Source organism: Podarcis tiliguerta (assembly GCF_965153285.1).
Source record: "Podarcis tiliguerta genome assembly, chromosome: 3".
NCBI classification, from domain to species: Eukaryota; Metazoa; Chordata; class Lepidosauria; order Squamata; family Lacertidae; genus Podarcis; species Podarcis tiliguerta.
The window spans coordinates 32,948,468-32,969,779 of NC_139536.1; the positions used below are offsets into that span (position 1 = coordinate 32,948,468).

Here is a 21,312-nt window from a genome sequence, read left to right on the forward strand (position 1 = left end):
CAATATCTGTGGAGGGAGAGGGATTATCTTTGGATTTTCTGTCACAGATCCATTCCTTAGTCTGAGAGCAAAGAAGTCTGTCAGAATCCTGGCAATATTCCTCTCCCCCACCCCAGCCCACCCATTTTTTTTATCTCTCATTAACACGTTGCCTTTTCTATGAAACTGGCTTTCATCGTTTCTTCATTTCTTTGGAATTGCAGGGAATTAAGGAGGAGTGGGAGGGCTGATCTGAAGTACTTTGACACAACTATTGTCGCCACACATTTATAAGCAAGAGAGCATTAGGGATAGATGCGAGGTCCCCATTCATACACTTCAATGCATTTGTGACAAGGACACTCTCTTGAGTCATGGGTAGAATGATAAGGAGGTCGCTTAGTTGTCGTTTCTCTTTTCTTTTTCCTCAACCTGGATATTATTATTTTTGTTTGTTGTGGCATTCTTGTTCAGCTTGACAAGTGGACATTACGCAATTTTATATTCAAAATTAATTAAGAGGCTCAAGCGACTGTTGCTGGTCCCCACCCCAGCCCAATTCAGGTGAATTTTTAAGGCCTGGTGTAAAGATTACACAAACGGTAAAAAAATAACAGTGACCAACTGCAGGGGGCTCTGTCCCATACATAAAACAATTGAAAAGAAATATTACAAACTGAACATTTTGTGATGTCCCGCTTAGACTAGCTACTGATTGTGTAGCTACAATGCGGGCCATAATTTTAAAGCTGAAATGGCTTGTAGATTTCATTAAATCTGAGTACTAGGGTAAAAACTTCAGTCATGTGTGACTTTGTGCAGACATTAAATTTAAAATGGGTCACTGAAGCCTATGCATGACCAACATTAGTGGCATACCCCTGACTTGCACCTGTGACTTGGTTTAAATATGTTATCAGCTGTGTGGATAATGTAAATCTAACTTGTCAGAGATTTTTATCTACCTGGTATAACATTTATAGCAGGCCTTTTGTCTCCTGAGAGATGGACAGTCTTTTTCAAGGTATTCATCACTCTTAATGAGTTAAAGTATGTTGTTGGGCACCTGCTTGGGCACCTGGGGTAGCACACCTGTCCTGCGCTGAAGGGCGGGGTGAGCCACCCATGGGGCGGAGCCTGCAGGTCCTGGCGGGGCAGGGTGGAGGCTGCATGTCCCAGGAGAGACGCTTGGGTTGGGCGCACTGCAGGCTGATAAGTGCCGCTCCCTGCGGTGTGGCGCCCAGTGCCCCCCACCCCTCCTAGCTATACCTCTGGTCTGGGGTTTAAATCATAGATGAGCATTAACCCGCTGTGTAGTTGTGAGTAAGCAGCTTTCTCAATCTGTAAAATTGGGATTAAATAGTAGGATCATACATGAGTGTCATAGAGTGAACACGATAATGGCTGTGATGTTCTTCGTGCAGCAAAGGTGTGAAATGATGATCATTCCTTTGGTTTTTGTTCTACGTCTGTAAACAAGTCCAAATGTTACCTCCCACACACAGAAGTCTATTTTAGGAAGTCTATTTTACAAAAAGAACTTGTGAGCAAGGTAATGCAGGGGACTCCGTTTCAAGAGAAACTGAATTCAGAACAAACTCATTTATTAATTCCCTGGATAAAACCCCTTCATATGATCTTATTTTGGAGAAATTCACTCAGTTCCTTTTTGGACTTATTTCCCATGCATCGTGAATGCTTTGATTTGTAAGACCAAGGTAGAATACAGAACGCATGTTCGTTATCTGAATGCTCCGCAGTAGGTCCAGGTGCTGCAAATGCTTCCAAAAGATCATTAATCTAACTAATTAAACTAATTGACATCTGAGCCCTTCATGGAACATTGGAATAGGCTCTTTACAATCTCTACACAAAGTAAAAAAAAGCCCAGCCACCCACAAAATCTATGTTGATTTCCCCAATATTTTTATATCAGCTAGATGTGGAAATAAGGATTCCATGTTTCAAGCTCAGGTTGCTGCTATGGCCAGGAGTGCCTTTGCACAGCGTCAGCTCATGTGCTCCTTTGAGATGAAAGACAAGATATAAATGGAAATAATAATAATATGTGTACTCTCCTGGGAAAAGCACATTCACACACGCCTTAGACACATCCAGGCTGGATCACTGGAACATACTCCATGTCACAAAGGTAGCCAATATAGTCCCCTCCAGATCTTGTGGATTGCAGCCCCTAAAGGTCAGGACTTTTAGGAATTCTTTCTTTTTGATATGTGGGTTATTTACACATACAGTATATACAACCTGAGCCTAGGATGGAGCAGCTCACAGCATTAATACCCCCAAAAGGTCCTGCTCCTCCGTTAAACCACAGCTTTGGATCCAGGTCCAAATCAATCATGTCTCTTTCTCGGCCTGCTTTTCAGCTCAGCTCACAAAAGGCCACCTTGACTATTGTCCTTCTAACTTCCAGGCAGGTGAGGTGGGGGTGTGGGAGTCCTACCCATTTGCCCTCTGGCACCGAGCAACTTCTTTCTTTGTACTATTGAAGGTATAAAAGGTAAAGGTAAAGGACACCTGGATGGTTAAGTTCAGACAAAGGCAACTATGGGGTTGCTGCGCTCCTCTCGCTTTCAGGCCAAGGGAGCCAGCGTTTGTTCACAGACAGCTTTCTGGGTCATTTGGCCAGCATGACTAAACTGCTTCTGGCGCACGGAGGACTGTGACGGAAACCAGAGCAAGCATACCAGTGCAAGTAGATAGATAGATACCGCTGCGGTGTTTCTGTGTGCTCTGGTTTCCCCAGTGTTTCAGAAGCCAGATCCTGCATCACCATAACTGGGCTGTTTTTATAAGTTATGAATATATTAGGTTCCTCAGTTTGTTCTACATTTCCTCCTTTTTGCAACGAGCAAAGCAGACAATTATATCAAAGGGTTGCTCCCTGTCTGTTTGGATCCAAGTACAGTCATACCTCGGGTTACAGCTGCTTCAGGTTGTGTTTTTTCGGGTTATGGACCGCCGAAACCCAGAAGTACAGGAACGGGTTACTTCCGGGTTTCAGCGGCTGTGCATGCACAGAAGTGCCAAATTCCAACCCGCGCATGTGCAGAGGTGCATCCCGCACAGATCACGTTTGCAACCCGAGCATCCACTGTACTCTGTGGGCCCACTGAAAATCAGGTCTGCAAGCTGTGATTCAAGCCGTGAGGCAATGAATTGTACAGCATCAATTTCTTCTGCTCTTTCTTCAAAAGAATAAGAAATGTAAATTAATTATTCTTTGTCGATTTTCTTCATCTTCCAGCTTGTTGTGTATATCTGTATATTTCCCTTTTTTGTAATTCTTTGATCTTTTTGTCATGGATTTGGCTTAATTCTTTTGTTGCCGTAGTTATTTCTATTAAAGAGTCAAGCATCGTGCTAAGTTCTGTCAGTTTTGTTCCCACTAGAAGCATTAGCTCTTTCCAAGTATTTTTAATAAGCTCCTTTATGGTTTCTTGTTGTGCTGCAAACTCTTAAGATATTGTTAGCATTTTCTTTCTCCGGCAAGGAAGAGGCCTCTTTTGAGAGTGGTGCCATCTTTGACTGTTGCCTGCATTAATGTCCTTATTGAAGTGAGCTTTCTATCACTGGGCAGGAAGAATTGAGTGAGGACTTTCATTTTCAGCTTTTCTGAATGCTTTTGCATTCCTCTCTCCTTTCTTTGAATTTTTTGAATTCTTTTGAATTTTTTAAGATAGCAGTGGCTTTAGCTCCAAGCTGTTTTTCTGGGCCTTGGAGCACAGCTTAGAGTTTAAGTGGCCATCTTATTTCCTTCATAGCCACAGCCACTGGCTCCCTCTTGTAGTCTTTTGGCAAGTGGTCAAGACAGTCTTACCTGACCAATATTTTGGGTTGTTTTAATTTTGCATCCTGTTGCATCCATGGTTTTAAGAATTGCTCTGTTTTTAAACTTTCATTTCTTCTGTATTTTATTGTGCTATTATTGTTCTTTTATTGCATTTGCTTTTAAATCTGTGTTGTTGTTGTTGTTGTTGTTGTTGTTGTTGTTGTTGTTGTTGTTGTATTTATACCCTGCCTATCTGGCTGGATTTCCCCAGCCACCCTGGGCAGCTTCCAGCACATATAAAAACGCAATAAAACATCAAACTTTAAAACCTTCCCAATACAGGACTGCCTTCAGATGCCTTCTAAAAGTTGTGTACAGTGGTACCTCGGGTTACATACGCTTCAGGTTACATACGCTTCAGGTTACAGACTCTGCTAACCCAGAAATAGTACCTCAGATTAAGAACTTTGCTTCAGGATGAGAACAGAAATTGTGCTCCAGCGGCGCGGCAGCAGCGGGAGGCCCCATTAGCTAAAGTGGTGCTTCAGGTACAGAACAGTTTCAGGTTAAGTGCGGACCTCCGGAACAAATCAAGTACTCAACCCGAGGTACCACTGTAGTTCTTTATCTCCTTGACATCTGATGGGAGGGCATTCCACAGGAAAGTGCCATGGCCGAGAAGCCATTCTGAAGACTCTTGTAGCCAGAAGCCAGGATATAACAAATATTCTAAATAAAAAGAAATGCTATATTCTGTTGCACCTCTTAGGCTTTCGTTTCAAGAGGCTACACATTAATTTTGAGGGAGAAATTTATTCCTCTTTACCTATCAGGTGGCAAATGATGCTGAGCACTGGAGGAGGAAGTGCCTTATTCCACCTATGGGCCCCAGTTCATCATTCTCAGAACTAGCAGTTTCAAAGAGAATGTCCTGAACGTCTGTTTTCAAAGAGTTCACTGCTTCATCCATTATCACTTGTTTTCCATCAACTTTTTACTGACTCTTCCAGTAACATACATTGGCTGGATCTAGACACATCAAAGAAGCCTTTCACTTTAAAACGTTGTAAATGTAAACAGGGAAAACAAGTAGAGAAAAACGGGACTCCATGTCATCTTCTGGTGGCACAATGTTCTAAAAAAGGTAAAGGACCTCAGACGGTTAAGTCTATTCAAAGACGGCTATGGGATTGTGGCACTCATGGTTTGTCCAAAGGCAGCTTTCCGAGTCATGTGGGCAGCCTGACTAAACTGCTTCTGGCACAATGGAATACTGTGACGGAAGCCAGAGCGCACAGAAATGCTGTTTACCTTCCCGCCACAGCGGTACCTTTTTATCTACTTGCACTGGTGTGCTTTTGAACTGCTAGGTTGGCAGGAGCTGAGACAGAGGAACGGGAATGTGGATTCGAACCATCGTCCTTCTGATCGGCAAGCCCAAGAGGCTCAGTGGTTTATACCACAGTGCCACCCGTGTCCCTTCAGCACAATATTATATCGCACATACAACACATATAAATCGCTTTTTCTTTACCAGTCTAGCTGAGTCCATTTTGCCATTAAGGGGCTACAAAAGTCCTTGTAAAATTTGTCACTTCAGTAGTCTCATATATCCCTGTCAGGTCATTGAAAAGAAAGTGGAATCAAAAGTTTTCCTCTGTCATTAGACCCAAAGGACTTGGGGTATGTGATTTTGTTGTATTCATACCTTTGGCACTATACTCAAGTGGTTTCTGTCACTGGGGCAGATTCCTAACTGGGCCTTTCTTCATGATAGTCTTTGCAGCAGATGGTAACTGTATAAGGCTTTCAACATTTTCGATTTAGCAAAAAACTTATGGGAAGCCATAGCACTTAGAAATAAGATTCAGGCTTTAAATAATAAGTGTATATCTTAAAATAAATGTTTATGGGAACCTTAAGCAAAATCGGAGTATATCAGAGTTCAAGAGTCTTATAAATATGCATTGGGGTTCCCATTCCCATGTGTTAGGTCTGAGATACAGGATATTTGCCTTTTGGAACCTTTAATGGAAACCCATTCTTAGGTCGACTTCTAGAAATACTCAGAGTATTAACTTTTTCCTTATGCCTTTGGAGATGAACATCAATCAGTTCTAGATTAAGAGCAAATAGATTCAACTTTCTCTTTGCCCACATTTTAGTTCAAGGAGAGAAGAGAGGGAATGAATAATGAAAAGCTGGTTCAGGTCTTGCAAAGAAAGAAAGAAAGAAAGAAAGAAAGAAAGAAAGAAAGAAAGAAAGAAAGAAAGAAAAGAAACCCCAGACAAATTGTATCACATCCTAGCAGATCCTATGCACTCTTACCTGGGAGAAGTCCCACTAAACTCACTGGATCTGAGTAAACATGTATATAAAATTGTACTCTCAGAGCTAGCACTTAATAGACATATAACTTAGTGGTAAACATAAAATGCACATATCAAAGGTAAACCACTGGAATAAATTTTACTCCCTCTCTTGTCATTGGAATTATAGTCTGTATGTAGAACTGCATTGCAACAAAGAAGATATATTAATACGTAATTCCCTCACACCTTCAATTGTTTCAACATGTCCAGAGAAGTTTATGTGCACTACTTCAATTCGAGTTCCATGGAAGGAAAGTAGGATATAAACTAACTGAATATATAATACAGTGTTTTAAAACCCTTTGCCACAGCTCAGCAGCAGGGTATTTTATAAAACAAGTTATCCCATCAAAAGTGGTGAAATATGTCTAATAGAAATCTGATGGAAATATGAATAGTTAACACAGCAGCTGAAAAAATTGCCCTGTACCACATGAAGCTACAAGACAAGGTGTTTTCCATTCCTTTGGCATTCTAGTTTCAAAGGCAACATACTGCTAGTCAAAAGTGCCAGGTTTTCTGAGCTATGAAGTGAAGCCCTTCTATCCTTTAAAAAAAAACAAGGGAGGTATTTGCTGTATGTTTGTCATAGTTGGCATAAATAAATAACTATTTAATTTGTGTAGTCTACATGATGCTACCCTCAAACACCACCCTGTAAATTTGGATTTATGCAATATAGAGATAAATTGGAGAAAATCTGACTCCATTCCATAGCACAGACAATTTGTTTCAGTGTTTTAGGCTGAGTCCTTCCTTTCTTCTACTTTCTTCTACTGCCTCTTCTATGCCCACTACTTCCCCAATGCTTTCATTTCTTTTCTGGCTGTGCTCACAGCTATTTCCAGTACATACCTGGATGTGTTTAAATCATCATCGTCATCATCACCCTGATATTTGCACAAAACCAGAAAACTGCACATGCAAATTACATTAAAAATTATACACTATATACATTGGGCAGCAATCTGAAAAATGTGTGCTCAGAATTTACAACTGTGTCAGGAGTTTAGGCTACAGTGTATATATTTCTTTTGATCCCTCGGTTTTGCACAAAACCAGAAAACTGTACTAACATCTTCACAATTGCCTTTTCATACTCCTAAGTGGGATTTAAAAAGCAATAACAGCAAGGTGAGCATGCAAAGAGCTGTGTGAGTGCCATGTCATAGAATCATAGAATCATAGAATCATAGAGTTGGAAGAGACCACAAGGGTCATCGAGTCCAACCCCCTGCCAAGCAGGAGTGCCATCAGAGCACTCCTGACATATGGTTGTCAAGCCTCTGCTTAAAGACCTCCAAAGAAGGAGACTCCACCACACTCCTTGGCAGCAAATTCCACTGTCGAACAGCTCTTACTGTCAGGAAGTTCTTCCTAATGTTTAGGTGGAATCTTCTTTCTTGTAGTTTGTATCCATTGCTCCGTGTCCGCTTCTCTGGAGCAGCAGAAAACAACCTTTCTCCCTCCTCTATGTGACATCCTTTTATATATTTGAACATGGCTATCATATCACCCCTTAACCTCCTCTTCTCCAGGCTAAACATGCCCAGCTCCCTTAGCCGATCCTCATAAGGCATTGTTTCCAGGCCTTTGACCATTTTGGTTGCCCTCCTCTGTACACGTTCTAGTTTGTCAGTGTCCTTCTTGAACTGTGGTGCCCAGAACTGGACACAGTACTCCAGGTGAGGTCTGACCAGAGCAGAATACAGTGGCACTATAACTTCCCTTGATCTAGATGCTATACTCCTATTGATACAGCCCAGAATTGCATTGGCTTTTTTAGCTGCCGCGTCACACTGTTGGCTCATGTTAAGTTTGTGGTCAACCAAGACTCCTAGATCCTTTTCACATGTACTGCTCTCAAGCCAGGTGTCACCCATCTTGTATTTGTGCCTCTCATTTTTTTTGCCCAAGTGCAATACTTTACATTTCTCCCTGTTAATATTCATCTTGTTTGTTTTGGCCCAGTTCTCTAATCTGTCAAGGTCGTTTTGAAGTGTGATCCTGTCTTCTGGGGTGTTAGCCACCCCTCCCAGTTTGGTGTCATCTGCAAATTTGATCAGGATGCCCTTGAGTCCATCATCCAAGTCGTTGATAAAGATGTTGAATAAGACCGGGCCCAAGACAGAACCCTGTGGCACCCCACTAGTCACTCTTCTCCAGGATGAAGAGGAACCATTGATGAGCACCCTTTGGGTCCGGTCAGTCAGCCAGTTACAAATCCACTGAGTGGTAGCATAGTCAAGACCGCATTTTACCAGCTTCTTTACAAGAATATCATGGGGCACCTTGTCAAATGCCTTGCTGAAATCAAGGTAGACTACATCCACTGCGTTCCCTTCATCTACCAGGCTTGTAATTCTGTCAAAAAATGAGATCAGGTTAGTCTGACATGACTTATTTTTCAGAAATCCATGCTGACTATTGGTGATCACAGCATTCCTTTCTAGGTGCTCACAGATTGTTTGCTTAATGATCTGCTCCAGAATCTTCCCTGGTATTGATGTTAGACTGACTGGGCGGTAATTATTTGGGTCCTCTCTTTTCCCCTTTTTGAAAATAGGGACAACATTTGCCCTCCTCCAGTCTGCCGGGACTTCGCCTGTTCTCCAGGAATTCTCAAAGATGACTGCCAGTGGTTCTGAGATCACATCTGCCAGTTCTTTTAATACTCTTGGATGCAGTTCATCTGGCCCTGGAGACTTGAATACATCTAAACTAGCCAAGTATTCTTGTACTATCTCCTTAGTTATTCTGGGCTGTGTTTCCTCTGCTGAATCATTTCCTCCAAATTCTTCAGGTCGGGCATTGTTTTCTTTATCGGAGAAGACTGAGGCAAAGAAGGCATTGAGGAGTTCAGCCCTTTCTGTGTCCCCTGTTTGCATTTCACCATCTTCTCCTCTGAGTGACCCCACTGTTTCTTTGTTCTTCCTTTTGCTACGAACATACCCATAGAAGCCTTTTTTGTTGCTTTTAACCTCTCTAGCAAGCCTGTCATAACAGTCATAACAGAATAGGTAGCATAACAGAACCAATGACATAAGGAATGCACAAAAAGGAATGCCTACTGGTAGGAATGGGAAAGACCAAAGTTGCTCCTCATATACAAATTTAAATATGTGTGAGTGCGGACTACTCCACACTCAAGTGGCAGTTCAAGTGGCAAAAGAGTGCATTAACAGCTACATAATGCTGATAAGCCCAGCCTCATTGCTAGGATCGAAGACAAATCGTTCTCTGTGGGGTTTTCAGTCTGTGTCACCTCTGTCAAGACAGCTGCTTTAAAAAGAAAAAAGGCAATTAGTGATGCATTTGTGCTTCAGGGGTTTTCGTTTCCAATGCGGGGAAACTACTTTGCAATAACTGGCCTGAACTCCACCCCACCCCACTGCCACTTTCCTCATGTGAATCACTCACTTCAGAAACAAAGCAGTTTCAAGGCACTCAGGTTGCAGATTTTTAAATTAATCTGGCCCCAAATGAGCCTTCCACCGTCTTGAATTCCAGCAGCATAAAATACCTGCCCAGCATCAGCACCGAAAATTTAATATAGTTTCCGCGGTAAACTATGGGAGACCGGAGAATTTGAAAGTAAAGTTTATTGCACTAGTAACTCAGAGAAGCAATTCCTAAAACTCATGACACTTTTAGCCAGGGGGTTAGTAGTAGCAGAGAAACAGAAATCATTTTGTTGAGGGCTACCATGTACCTGGAATTAAAATCCATCTGTCTTGGAAACAGTAAGGAATGATTCGCAAGACACGCAGATGCTCCCGCATTTCAGTGTAAATCATATCCCCGTGCTTCCGAAGGAATAATTCTCTATGAGGGCTTCATGTGACATGGGTCCAGCTGTTTTTGTTGCCAGAGTTTTAAGAGACTCAGGCAAGACTGGGGTAAAGAACATGGGGAAGCCTCATGCTGAACTGTATTTGGGACTCCTCATGTCTCTTGCCCGTAAATCATACTCTTATATCTGCTAGCACATCTGCACACAGAGAGGCTTCCAGCTTGTGGAAATCAGTGTTGCTGGATAGGTTTCACATTCTGTTATTGGTAATGATTTAGAGAATACTGCATTGCAAATTTTGCACCAGTTGGGGTTGGATCTTTTGCTTCCCAGTCTTGTAACAAGGATAAAAGTTTGTCTTCTTTATTGCATGTTCAGGCCCTTTCAAAATCATGCTATTATTGACTTCTAAATATTTCTGAATTATTTCCCCTCTTTCTGAAGATACCACTAAAATTCTCATTTATTCCTTACTGTATGCAGGTCTGATGATTGCAATTAGCTGCTCATTGGTCTTCCTTTATCCATAATAATACAAAGAATGGTATCTTCATTTTCTCTCATTTTTCAGGCTCATAAATATGATAATGTCTTTTGGTTTCCTTGCCCTGCCTTCTTGACTCTTATGTTCATTTTTAAAAAATGCATCTTTTAAATGCTTACAGTTTGTCATTCCTCTTTATCTTTGTTCTTTAATTTATATTAAATTCTTGGTGCTATACACCAGAGGTCCAGGGTTTGCACAGGATTAGAAGCTTTGAGAAACTGAGTGTCATTGAAGATTTAGAGAACACCACTCCACAGGGTAGTCATATTACTCTTGAGGGAATAGGAATCATAGAGCAAAATGGAACTCCCCAGTCCAAATGGCAACTAATGATAGTGCAAATTAGGGAATACAAGAAGAGCCTGCTGGATCAGCCAAGGGCCTGACTAGTCCAGCATCCTGTTCTCAGCATGCAAGGGAAACCAGCAAGCAGAATTCAAGCACAAGAAAAGCATGGAAAGGGGGAATGGATGCAACAGAGTTTCCTTGAAGAATGCATGGCACCCTGAGCACATTCCTCACTGCAATATTTTGTTACAGGTCGCACTTTTTTACAAACCTAATGTTATTAAGTCTGCAAAATGGGGATAAAATATTTCAGAGGGCTTTTTTTTCTGGATAACTAAGAACACTGATATCTAGTGACCTCAGGCATAGTTATGTGTTGGGAGTGCAACAGCAGGGATCACTTAGTTTGCAACTTAAGTGTCATTTCTGTTAACATTAGCCAAGGGGGGTGTGTGTGTGTGTGTGTGTGTAGATGTTGCTTAGCAACCAGGCAAAGTGGCATGATTGTTGCTGAGGCAGCATGTGCTCTCATTGGTTGTGTAGTTCTGCAGAAGCTTTCCTCTGTATGTCTAACTTAATGTCTTCCAGCTTAGGTACAAGGCCTGACCAAAGGAAGACAAATCCTCCCTGCTCCTTTCCTCTCAAATTATACACTGTTTTCCCCCTATCTTTCCCAGTATAGTTTTACGAGACCTTTTCTCTCTGGACTCTGTTTGTGTTATATAAGTGGCTTGGCTAACAACAACTTTTGCAAATGACCACATGGGAGAGGAAGAGCCCAATGTTTCTAGTCCCTCAGCTACACAAATGGAGTAGCCCTGCATCCCTTCTCAGCCTGATGGAATAGTGAACAAGATGGTGGAGGGAGGAGTCTTAGATGAGAAACTCCTGTAGTGGCTCCTGTATCCCTCCCTCCCTCTGTTCTAGCCATATGACAGTACTGGCTTAATAAGCGGCTAAGGAACCAGAAACATGACTATTTTGTAATGGGGAGAAATGGGGAAAATATTGTTGGTGAAGTTTTGGAACTTTTTTTTCAGGCCTCTTCTTTGGGCACTTTTTAATTTCTCTTCACAGATTCCTCTGGGTCACCAAAAAGAGAAAAGAAAACCACATAAAAGCTAGTAAGATTTTCTTGTTTAGCTTTATTGCAGTTGGTCATCAGTAAGGAAACAAAAGAACAGGTGCCTGAAAAGGCCCATTAGAAACATTCTCAAAACAACTCCAGCTGCAATTAAAACAGAAGAGAACAAAAAACTCAATTGTGTTTTCCACAAAAACAGCAGTATTTAGACATTTATAGAATAATGGTCCCACTATTTCAAGAGACATGTGGCAATATACTTTTAATAGAATAGAATATTTTAAAACCTAATTTTGTTGTTTAAAGTAGACCAAATTCTTAACATTGTATTTTATCAATCATTTTTATTTATATTTTATGTAAACCATTTAGAGGCTTTGATGATGGTATAAGTGGTATAAAAATTCTGTTAAATAATGCGTAAAAAAATGGGGGGTTAACGGCTGCCACATGCATATGAAAATGTTCAGTATTGAAATGAACCTCTTCTCCTCCAATTGAATGAAGTGTAGTTTAGTTACCCCTATTACAGTGGACCCTCTAGTTACGTACCGCTCTGGATATGTAACTTTTGGGTTACGAATGTGGCAAAGCTGGAAGTGTATACAGTGGTGCTTCGCAAGATGAAATTAATTCGTTCTGCGAGTTTTTTCGTCTTGTGAATTTTTTCGTCTTGCGAAGCACCACTGTGTATTGACGGTTTCCCATAGGAATGCATTGGCGGTTTAAAAAAAAGGCGCAAGACGTTTTCATCTTGCGAAGCAAGCCCATAGGGAAATCCGTCTTGCGAAGCAACTCAGAAAACGAAAAACTATTTCGTCTTGCGAGTTTTTCGTCTTCCGAGGCATTCGTCTTGCGAGGTACCACTGTAATTCCAGGTTTTGCTGCACATGCGCACAGAAGCGGCGCCTCTGCCTACGAACTTTTTGGGTTGCGGACGGACCCCCAGAATGAATTTAATTCGTATCCGGGGGGTCCACTGTATATAACTTAGGAAGCATTGATTTCCTCCCCCTCCCAATCCATCTCTCTCTCTCTCTCTCTCTCTCTCTCTCTCTCTCTCTCATCGTGGCTGGGGCTGATGGGAGTTGTAGTGTAATATCTGGAGGGCCACAACTTTCCCAGGCCTACTTTCAAACTGATCTGATTTCCATGCAAAGCAATTATCTCTAGCCTTATATTGTTTTTTAAAACAACAACACCTACGACAACATGTTACAAATATATTAAAATGCTGTGCATGAACAACCCAGACTATGTCTACACAAGGGCACTAATGCATACATGGGCCTTTTTCCAATGTGTGTGTATGTTTGTGTGCTGTTGCCCATGCAACAGTGCTTTTGGTTTAATGCCTCTGCAATCTCTCTTGACGTTTCCAGTCCATATTAGTGGGTGGAGCTTGCTGGGGTGTATCTGTGCTCTGTGTTGTCGTCCCCTCCCCTCATTTAGTACTCCTCCACACTCTGCAAGTCCCAGAAACTTGAGGCCCGTGTTGTGGGAACGCACACAGGTATTTGTCTACCTGTGCATGCACACTGTTTTAGGGAAAAAAGTCTACCAGATTTAACCTGGACTGGAAAAATCTTGATTTAATGGGACAAAAGTGCAGGCTGCGAGTTGGATGAAGAGGACATCTTGTGGGCAATGCTGAAGAAACCTGAGGCAGCTACAAATACACATTAAACTCCGGTGTAGTTGAGCCCTCCACTATGTGGGTTGATTTACAGTGACATGGACAAGCCTGTACACTCCTATTATTTCTGTGCCATTCCATTGAGATCAATAAATAGCCTTTAAGCAGCTTCGGAAAGGCAGGATTTGATGCTTACCTGTGTGGAGTGTGGTGCCTTGGTTCATGACCTTGGTTTCCAAACCCATTAATTCCCTTTTTAAAAAACCACCAAAGGCAGAATAAAACTAAAAGGGGAAATGGCCTGTTTTAATTTTAAAGCTTATAGTAGTGTTGGGAAGGAGATGCATTTTGACCGAGTGAAGCAAAATACTTTAGAGATGTAAGGCTGGGAATTACAGCTACTCAACAACCCCTTGAGAGAAACTTACTGCTCTCAATCTGAATAACAGATTGAGATGGGGAGATGGTATTTTAAGCATTCCTATGTGTTACATATTTCACAGCTTCATTCATGAGGGGAACGGGGGGGGGGGCAAACATACACACAAAAGTTGTGTTTCTTTTAAAGCAGGCATAGACATCTGCAAGAGATCTCCAAGCACAGAACTGTGACAGATCAGAAGGGGGGTGGGGTGGGGGGAGTGTCATTAGCTGAATACTACTAGTAACATCTTGGCTCTCCAGAAATCTTTGCTCTTTAAATTCTATTTTTTTTTTTAAAGGAACAAAGCAAGGGCTTGCGTTGGGGAAAAGTAATAGAAAAGCAGCCTAGTAGAGAGCCAATACGATGAGGCAGATGTGGAACAGTTGCTTTTTCAACTGCACTTCTTGCAAACTAGCTCTTTTCCTTACCATGATTTTCTTCTGTTCTTTCTTCTTGGTGTGCAACGAAAACAGATGGGTGCTTCTCCAGGAAAGAGTGGGACACCTCGAGAAACCTTTTCGGATCTCCTTGGAATATCTTGCTAGTGGGAACAGAAGTGTAGCTGTCATTGATTCCTTTGCAATGAAGAACTGCAGCACAGGTAAAGATTCTGTCTTTCTCCCCACCCTAATTCTAATGTATTCCACTTACAAGGTTGTGGGCACAGTAGCACACATACACATATATGCTTTATTTTGTAAAAATTCTGCCTATGGAAATGTTTTGGGGAATATATTTTTTCCATTCAGTGCTTTCATCCTAATCTCAAATCCACTAGTGGCTGCACTAATAGAAAGAAGGTGCTGCTTTGGGCACTGAATAGAAAAGAAAACTATTAATGGCATGACCAATTGTTTTGTTCAAGTACTCATAACAGAGTAAATAAAGCAGCTCAGTTGTTGTTTCCTACAAAAATTGGATAGAATTTTATGTTTATTTCTTATACATTCAGTGCAATTATATGCATATTTACTCAGAAGCAAGCCCTACTGTGTTCAGTGGGGTTTGTTCTCTGCTAAGTGTGTGTGACATTGGAGTCTCAGGTTCCAGTCCTATCCTCAGTGATCAAGGAATAGGGGCTCAGGGCCCCACTGACCATAATCAAGTTTACGTCTGAGCAGATATGTAAAGAACTGCATGGTCTGTCTCTTTATGGCAATATGCTGCTGTTGTCAACTCACTCCCATGGTAGGTGTTCCCAAGCCAACGTGGTGTAGTGCTTAGCATAGTGGATTCCAAAGAGATCTTTGTCCAAATCTCATCTCATCCATAATATACTGTGAGGGATCTCGGGCCAGGCGTACCCACTCTGTGTGCCTCTGCCTGTTCTACCTTACAGAGCTATTGCAAGGATAAAGCAAGAGACCATTTAGACTCCCTAAATGAAGGGTGGGATATAAGCAAAATAAGAAATACATAAGAAAAGTTTTTGGGTGGGTTGGAGGTGGAGATGAGACCAAAATACTGTGTGCGTAGAAATCCAAATTAAATCTGTGGGTCTGTTTGAGAAAAAGCCAAAAGAAGACAATAAAAGTTTCTCAAAAGGGTCTGCAGATCGATAAGTTAAGAATAATTATGATTTTACCTTCAGTGAAATTTTAAATGAATGAAACCAATGCCTGCCATATTTAGAACTGGGGGGTTTTCCACTTTCCATCTACCTAAAGCTCCATCTCTCCTCTTGAATCCCAGTCTCCTACTTTTGCCTACAACCTAGTGATATCCAATGAGTCTTTCTTCTTCTTCTCTGCCTATTCTGTCATTAGTATTCATTATTTAACACAGCAGTCTGTGACTCTGTTTTGAATAGGCTGTTACTCTTACTGATGTCAAATGAAATTCAATATTGTCTCTAATCAATCAAACTTGATTGATTTGGTGATCTGAATTACTTGTGCATAATATTTCTTGGCTCATGATGAATGTGAAAAATTTGGCATTCTGGATGCTGCAAGGCTTGGGTTTGGTCTTTCAGTAACCAGTGCTTTTTTGCTAGAAAAAGAGGTACAAAAACTCCCTAGGTTGTTGAACTTCTTTTAGGGAGCCGCCAAAGTTGTACAGGTTGAACGCATCTTACACAGACTTCACTTCCAGAACCGCAACTTTTTAAGCACTTCCACCTTGCTTGCCAGGCTCTGGGAGGGTTGTGCAAGGCAGAGTTGCAGTGGTCTATTGTGATTGCATCCCCTTGACCAGTTGCCCTCTCCCACAGTCTGCTGGGTTCAAGTCTGCTGGGTTCGGGTGTGTGTATCTGAAGATGGGTGGCTAGGACAGACTATGGATTATTTATATTTTCATTGTCCCTTCTGTTAGATAAAGACACATTTTTTGTCAATGCTGTGGGAACCACTTAAACTTGACACATTTTAGAATCTCAGCAGGTTGTAATCTGACCCTGGGACTAATGTGAATGTGGTAAGAATGAACAGGTACACAATACAAGGAGAACCTGGTGGAACTCTAGCGGGGGGAAGCATGTTAACAGGTTTCAACACTGACTAGTTGCTGTAATTTCAAAACTTGCAGTAGGTATGTGCTAAGTTCTTACTGATTTCATATGAAGCAAGATAGCTCCAACTCATAGTACCTGGAGATAATGTTTAACTCTACAGTTACCACAGTATGTTTTATGCCTTATAGAGAGGCCTTCTTCTTATTACACAGAATGTTTGTGTGTGAGAGAATAAGAGGTAACGTTAGTTAGGAACTTAAGAGGGTCTAGATTCCTGTTGTACCACATATTTGTCACGTGATATTAAGACAGCTGCCGAAGTTGCAGTTCTAACTCTGAATAAATCATTTGAAGTTGTTTCCAATTTCTTTTGATGCCGTTGGCTAGAACAAAGCTTTCTCTTTTTTTACTCTAGGTTTCTCCTTTTCAAAGAAAAATAACAATACTTCTTTCCACCACTGTGGTGGTTTTAGGATAAATTAAAAACTGTAAAAGCAATTTGTGAAGTATGATGTACTTTAAAGCCTAGTGGGAGTTGTTATCCAGCTGTGTTTAGGTAACTTAATTCATATCTATGGGCGCTGTGAAGGGCCAGATGGACAGTTGTGCAGTTTCTGCTGGCAACAACTTAAATCTAGAATGGAAATGTATAAGGAGAAACATAAAAGTATTAAAAGACTAGTAGGTTCTGTTTCTTTGCCTGGCAGAAGAATGACTCAGTGCCTGCCAGTGAATGCTGTCTAAATAGCTAAAGAAGCAGAGCTGTAGGAACCCACCTTCTAGGAAGTAGAGCAGAGAGCTGAATTAAATTATGGGGGTGTTCATATTACAGTCTTCAGAGCTCAGTGAAGTTGTCCCCCCCTTGCATTTCATAGCACTTTCCCCTAGCTGCTCACAACAACAGAGCAGTTAATGTCTGGTGTGTATCAGTTTGTCACACCTAGGCTGGAGATGAATCAGGAAAGGCTTAAGGACCAACTGGTGTGAAGCTGGTTTGAGAAACAACATTCTGTAACAGTAGTTTTTCACAACAAAGTACAGGATACATATGCATTTTGCATAGCATTGTGCAGACACAGATGAAAAACTCAGCACTGGAAATGCAGTGAATGCACAGCAAACAAGAGTGTGAACACAGCCTAAATGAATTTTGTAGGTAGAAACCCACCCACTCGGATCTGCTTTGGAGTTTCTCCTCCAACTTTCCAGAGAAGATATTGTGGGCAGCGCTTATGGGGAGGGGAAAATCCACTGGGCTCACAGAAGCCATCCTATGTGCACAATTATTTCACTGGATACAACCCAGGCACTGACCTTTTGAAATGGAGGTGTGTGGTGTTCAAGTGATGTCTCATCAAAGTTTCAACAAATGAATCTCTATGTTGCTTTCAAATGCTGCCTTTTCAGAAATGGAGGAGGGGAATAAAAAGCAAGAGGGGGAGACAAGCCCACCATTTAAAGTTCTTAAAATGGAGTCCCACCTATGTAATTAAATTAAAGATGAGTTCACCTATTTCCCTATTTGTTCACATCAGCACAGCTTCAGTTCAGTTCTACACATACACACACACACCAGGAAGCTTTGACCAGCGGGGATGCAATTATCCTATGCAAAGGCTAGAGATAAATTAAGAACAGTTTAAGGACTCCAATCCGTGTGAAGCTGGTTTGAGAAACAACACATGAAACAGTAGAATCTTACAAAAAAGTACAGGATACATAGTGTCCTGCCCAGGGGTCAGCAAACTTTTTCGGCTGTGGGCTGGTCCACTGTCCCTCAGACCTTGTGGGGGCCCAGACTATATTTTGAAAAAAATATATGCTTGAATTCCTATGTCCCACAAATAACCCAGAGATGCATTTTAAATAAAAGAATACATTCTACTCATGTAAAAACACGCTGATTCCCGGACTGTAAGCAGGCCGGATTTAGAAGGCGATTGGGCCAGATCCAGCCCCCGGGCCTTAGTTTGCCTACTCATGGTCTTGCCTAATGCCATGTGAACACAGATTGAAAACCCAGCACTAGAAACGCAGTGAATGCTGAATAAATGGGTGTGTGAACACAGCGAAAGTCTCTGGATCCTTTGCTGGAATTTTGCTTTGCAGTTACTTCCTCTAAAATTATGCTTTTCTTTGCTCATTTTTAAAAATTTCCTTTCTACCACAGATAGGATATATTCCTCCAAGAAACTGCATAACATCTGTGCTTCAGCATACGTTGATTCCGCGGCAATCCGTCTAATGCTGAATGGACACATTTAAGGCACATCCACCACCACCCCAAGAATCATGGCAGTTATAGTTTACCTCTAATAGAATTGCAGTTCCCAGTATCCTTAACAAACTGCAGTTCCAAGGATTCTTTAAGGGGTGCTTTAAAGGTATGGTGTGCACACAGCCTAAGGGATCAGGAATTCATAAGAACAGGCTGCTAGGAAGACCAGACTCTTTGGAAACACAAGAGTCTAAGGACTGCTTTCTGGTCAGATCTTCCAGTTATGCCTGTGTGGGAAGCATTGTTATGATAACCGGAGTAAGTCATGATCCATCTAACTTGATCTAAGGCTCCCAATACTTGCCCTGAATGCATACTGTATCACACTTTATTTACTCACAACACCACTTTCCAGAGGTGGGTGGCAGACCTGTAAGCAGTTGTGTCTGAACTGACTGTGCCTCATGGGATGTTTCTATGATTTAATAGCATTTGTGAATTTTGTAAGCAGCCCACTGACATCAGCTCAAAAGCTAGCCTGGACTTCTACAAGCTATGGTTTTCGTTTTTGCGTGCTGAGATCCCCCAAACACCCCTAGCCCAATAACTCACACATCACACATTAATTTTTGTTTAAGGTTTTTGGCATAATTTTGGCCACAACTTTATTCAACATACAAATTGTGAGTGGTTGCTTAGGCATTGGTTAAGACTAGCTGTCCCACTCGCCTTTGGGGACAGCATTGACTCCCGGATTCCAGCGGAAGACAGTGTGGAGGAACAAGATCAGGGATAACTGGAGCTGCGACACAGACCCTCAGCTTCTCCCCGCATGCTCCTAGGGGCATACGTGGCCCAAACCCGATTCCAGGGGTTTGGACAAAAGGATGGTAAGACCCTGAATTCCTTTAACGGAATTCCCGTGCAGCAGCAGCTCTGGAGGGGCAGGCACAGCCAATCCATACCCCTCCACCAACCAATTTAAACCAATGCCTAACTGCCAACCTTACAAGTTGTGACGATTTGCTACGCAGTAGGCGAAAACCAGATGGCACACACTAATCAGCCAAATGGAAAAATTCCTACCGGGTCCCCGCATCAAAGCGAACGACCCCATGACAGGCATAGCAAGGTCAAGGCGCAAGCCCAAACAAGGGAGGGCAGGCGGGTGATCCGATGCCCACAGCGAAAGAGAAAGCAACTTGCTGTGGGCCTGACTTAAATATCCTCTGATCCCACCCCCAAATTGGCAACATACAAATTGCCCCAGCAACAACACATCCAATCCACGCCAGGCCCCTTCCTTCAATTCTGCCTGGCAATTACAGGGTGCTTGTCTGGTCCCAGCCGCAACACGTGCTCTCCTTTAGTGAGAACACGCTTTGTAAGGCCAGAACTAAAATTTATTCTTTTTTAAAAGCACTATGTGGTATCAGTAATGTAGTGTCAAAAGTACAATATGTTTTACTGAACCAATGGTAGCTATTGCATACAGGTCTCATAAGAGTATTCTACAAGCATAAACTGCGGCTTAATTCATTGACCATTCCGATTTCCGTTTTTCTTAAAAAGGATAAGCTTTCATCCTTTTGCTCTGGCAGACGGGAGACCAGTAAAATGCATGACATTATTCACTTCATGGTTCTTTTTAAAAGGAATAATTGTTTTGTGACAAGTTACCCACTAATATGTGAACCCAGAGCAAAGAATTTACTAACCACTTTTCTGCCATTGTAATTTGTAAGTGACATTATTAACAGTCACCCAATAATTTTTCCATTCCACAAGTACAGTAATTGGTACAGCAATATTTAGTAATTGATGGCAATTCCTAGTAATAAAAGCTGAGTTCATTTCCTGAGTAATGTATTGACTTATTAATGGCATTTAATGGTTTTCTTACTAATACTTTCTTTCATTTTTGAGTAATTAATTTACTAAATCATTTCACAAAAAAACTTAATTAAATTAAAGCACTCAGTAATAAGCACAACTAAGTGACAAGTAATTGTTTTTAGTTAACATCAGTAAATTGAACGTGGCTAAGCAGGGGATTTTTTCGTCTAAGAATGGAGAAAAGAGCACAATGCTTTTAAAATATGTGAGCGTTTATGGTATGGCATGTCTGATAAAAGCATCTTTTCTCAAGCTCAGCAGGCCTGAGAGGAAGCAATTAGCTTTAGGATCTCACGCTTAGAAGTGTAACTGGAAAGGCATATTTTTGAGTTTGGTGGTTTTTTAAAAAAGTTAACATCTGAAGTTCCTCAGCAGTGATCCTATTAATTGCTTTCAAGGTATCTGCGAGCAAGCAAAGCTCTCTCCAGAAGCTCAGCAGCAGCTGTCAGGGTTGTTTTGTTGGAAGAGTCTCACATCAGCATAGCATATGGAACCGGGGAAGCCTTTAACAGCCCCCTACATAGCCACTGAGGATCCTGTGCCCCGTGTGTGTGTGTGTGCTTTCTTCTGTACTACGTAGTCCCCCATGCTTGTCATGCATGGGACATCATTTTAGTTACTATAATATAAACCATTTGTTCAATAAGTGCCCCTAAAATGGCTTTGAAGGAGCTTTTATAGGTCAATTCAACGCTTGTTGTGCAGCATGAGGTAGGTGGGTTATGCTTTTATATCCCATCAGATTCCTCAACCCTTTAGTCTATCGGTGCACCTTGAGTGCAGATGAGGAAGAAATTTGACTCAGTTCACATTTGAAGGTGAACCCACCT

At 41.7% G+C, this 21,312-nt stretch overlaps 1 protein-coding gene across 1 annotated transcript in view; it reads left to right on the forward strand.

Moving 5' to 3' along the window:
* Window positions 1–21,312, forward strand: part of ALK (ALK receptor tyrosine kinase) — a 564,868-nt gene that overhangs the window by 347,065 nt on the left and 196,491 nt on the right. The window contains exon 5 of the mRNA XM_083434390.1: window positions 14,390–14,517. Within this exon, the coding sequence (XP_083290516.1) occupies window positions 14,390–14,517 (128 nt within the window). The remainder of the gene's footprint in view (window positions 1–14,389; window positions 14,518–21,312) is intronic.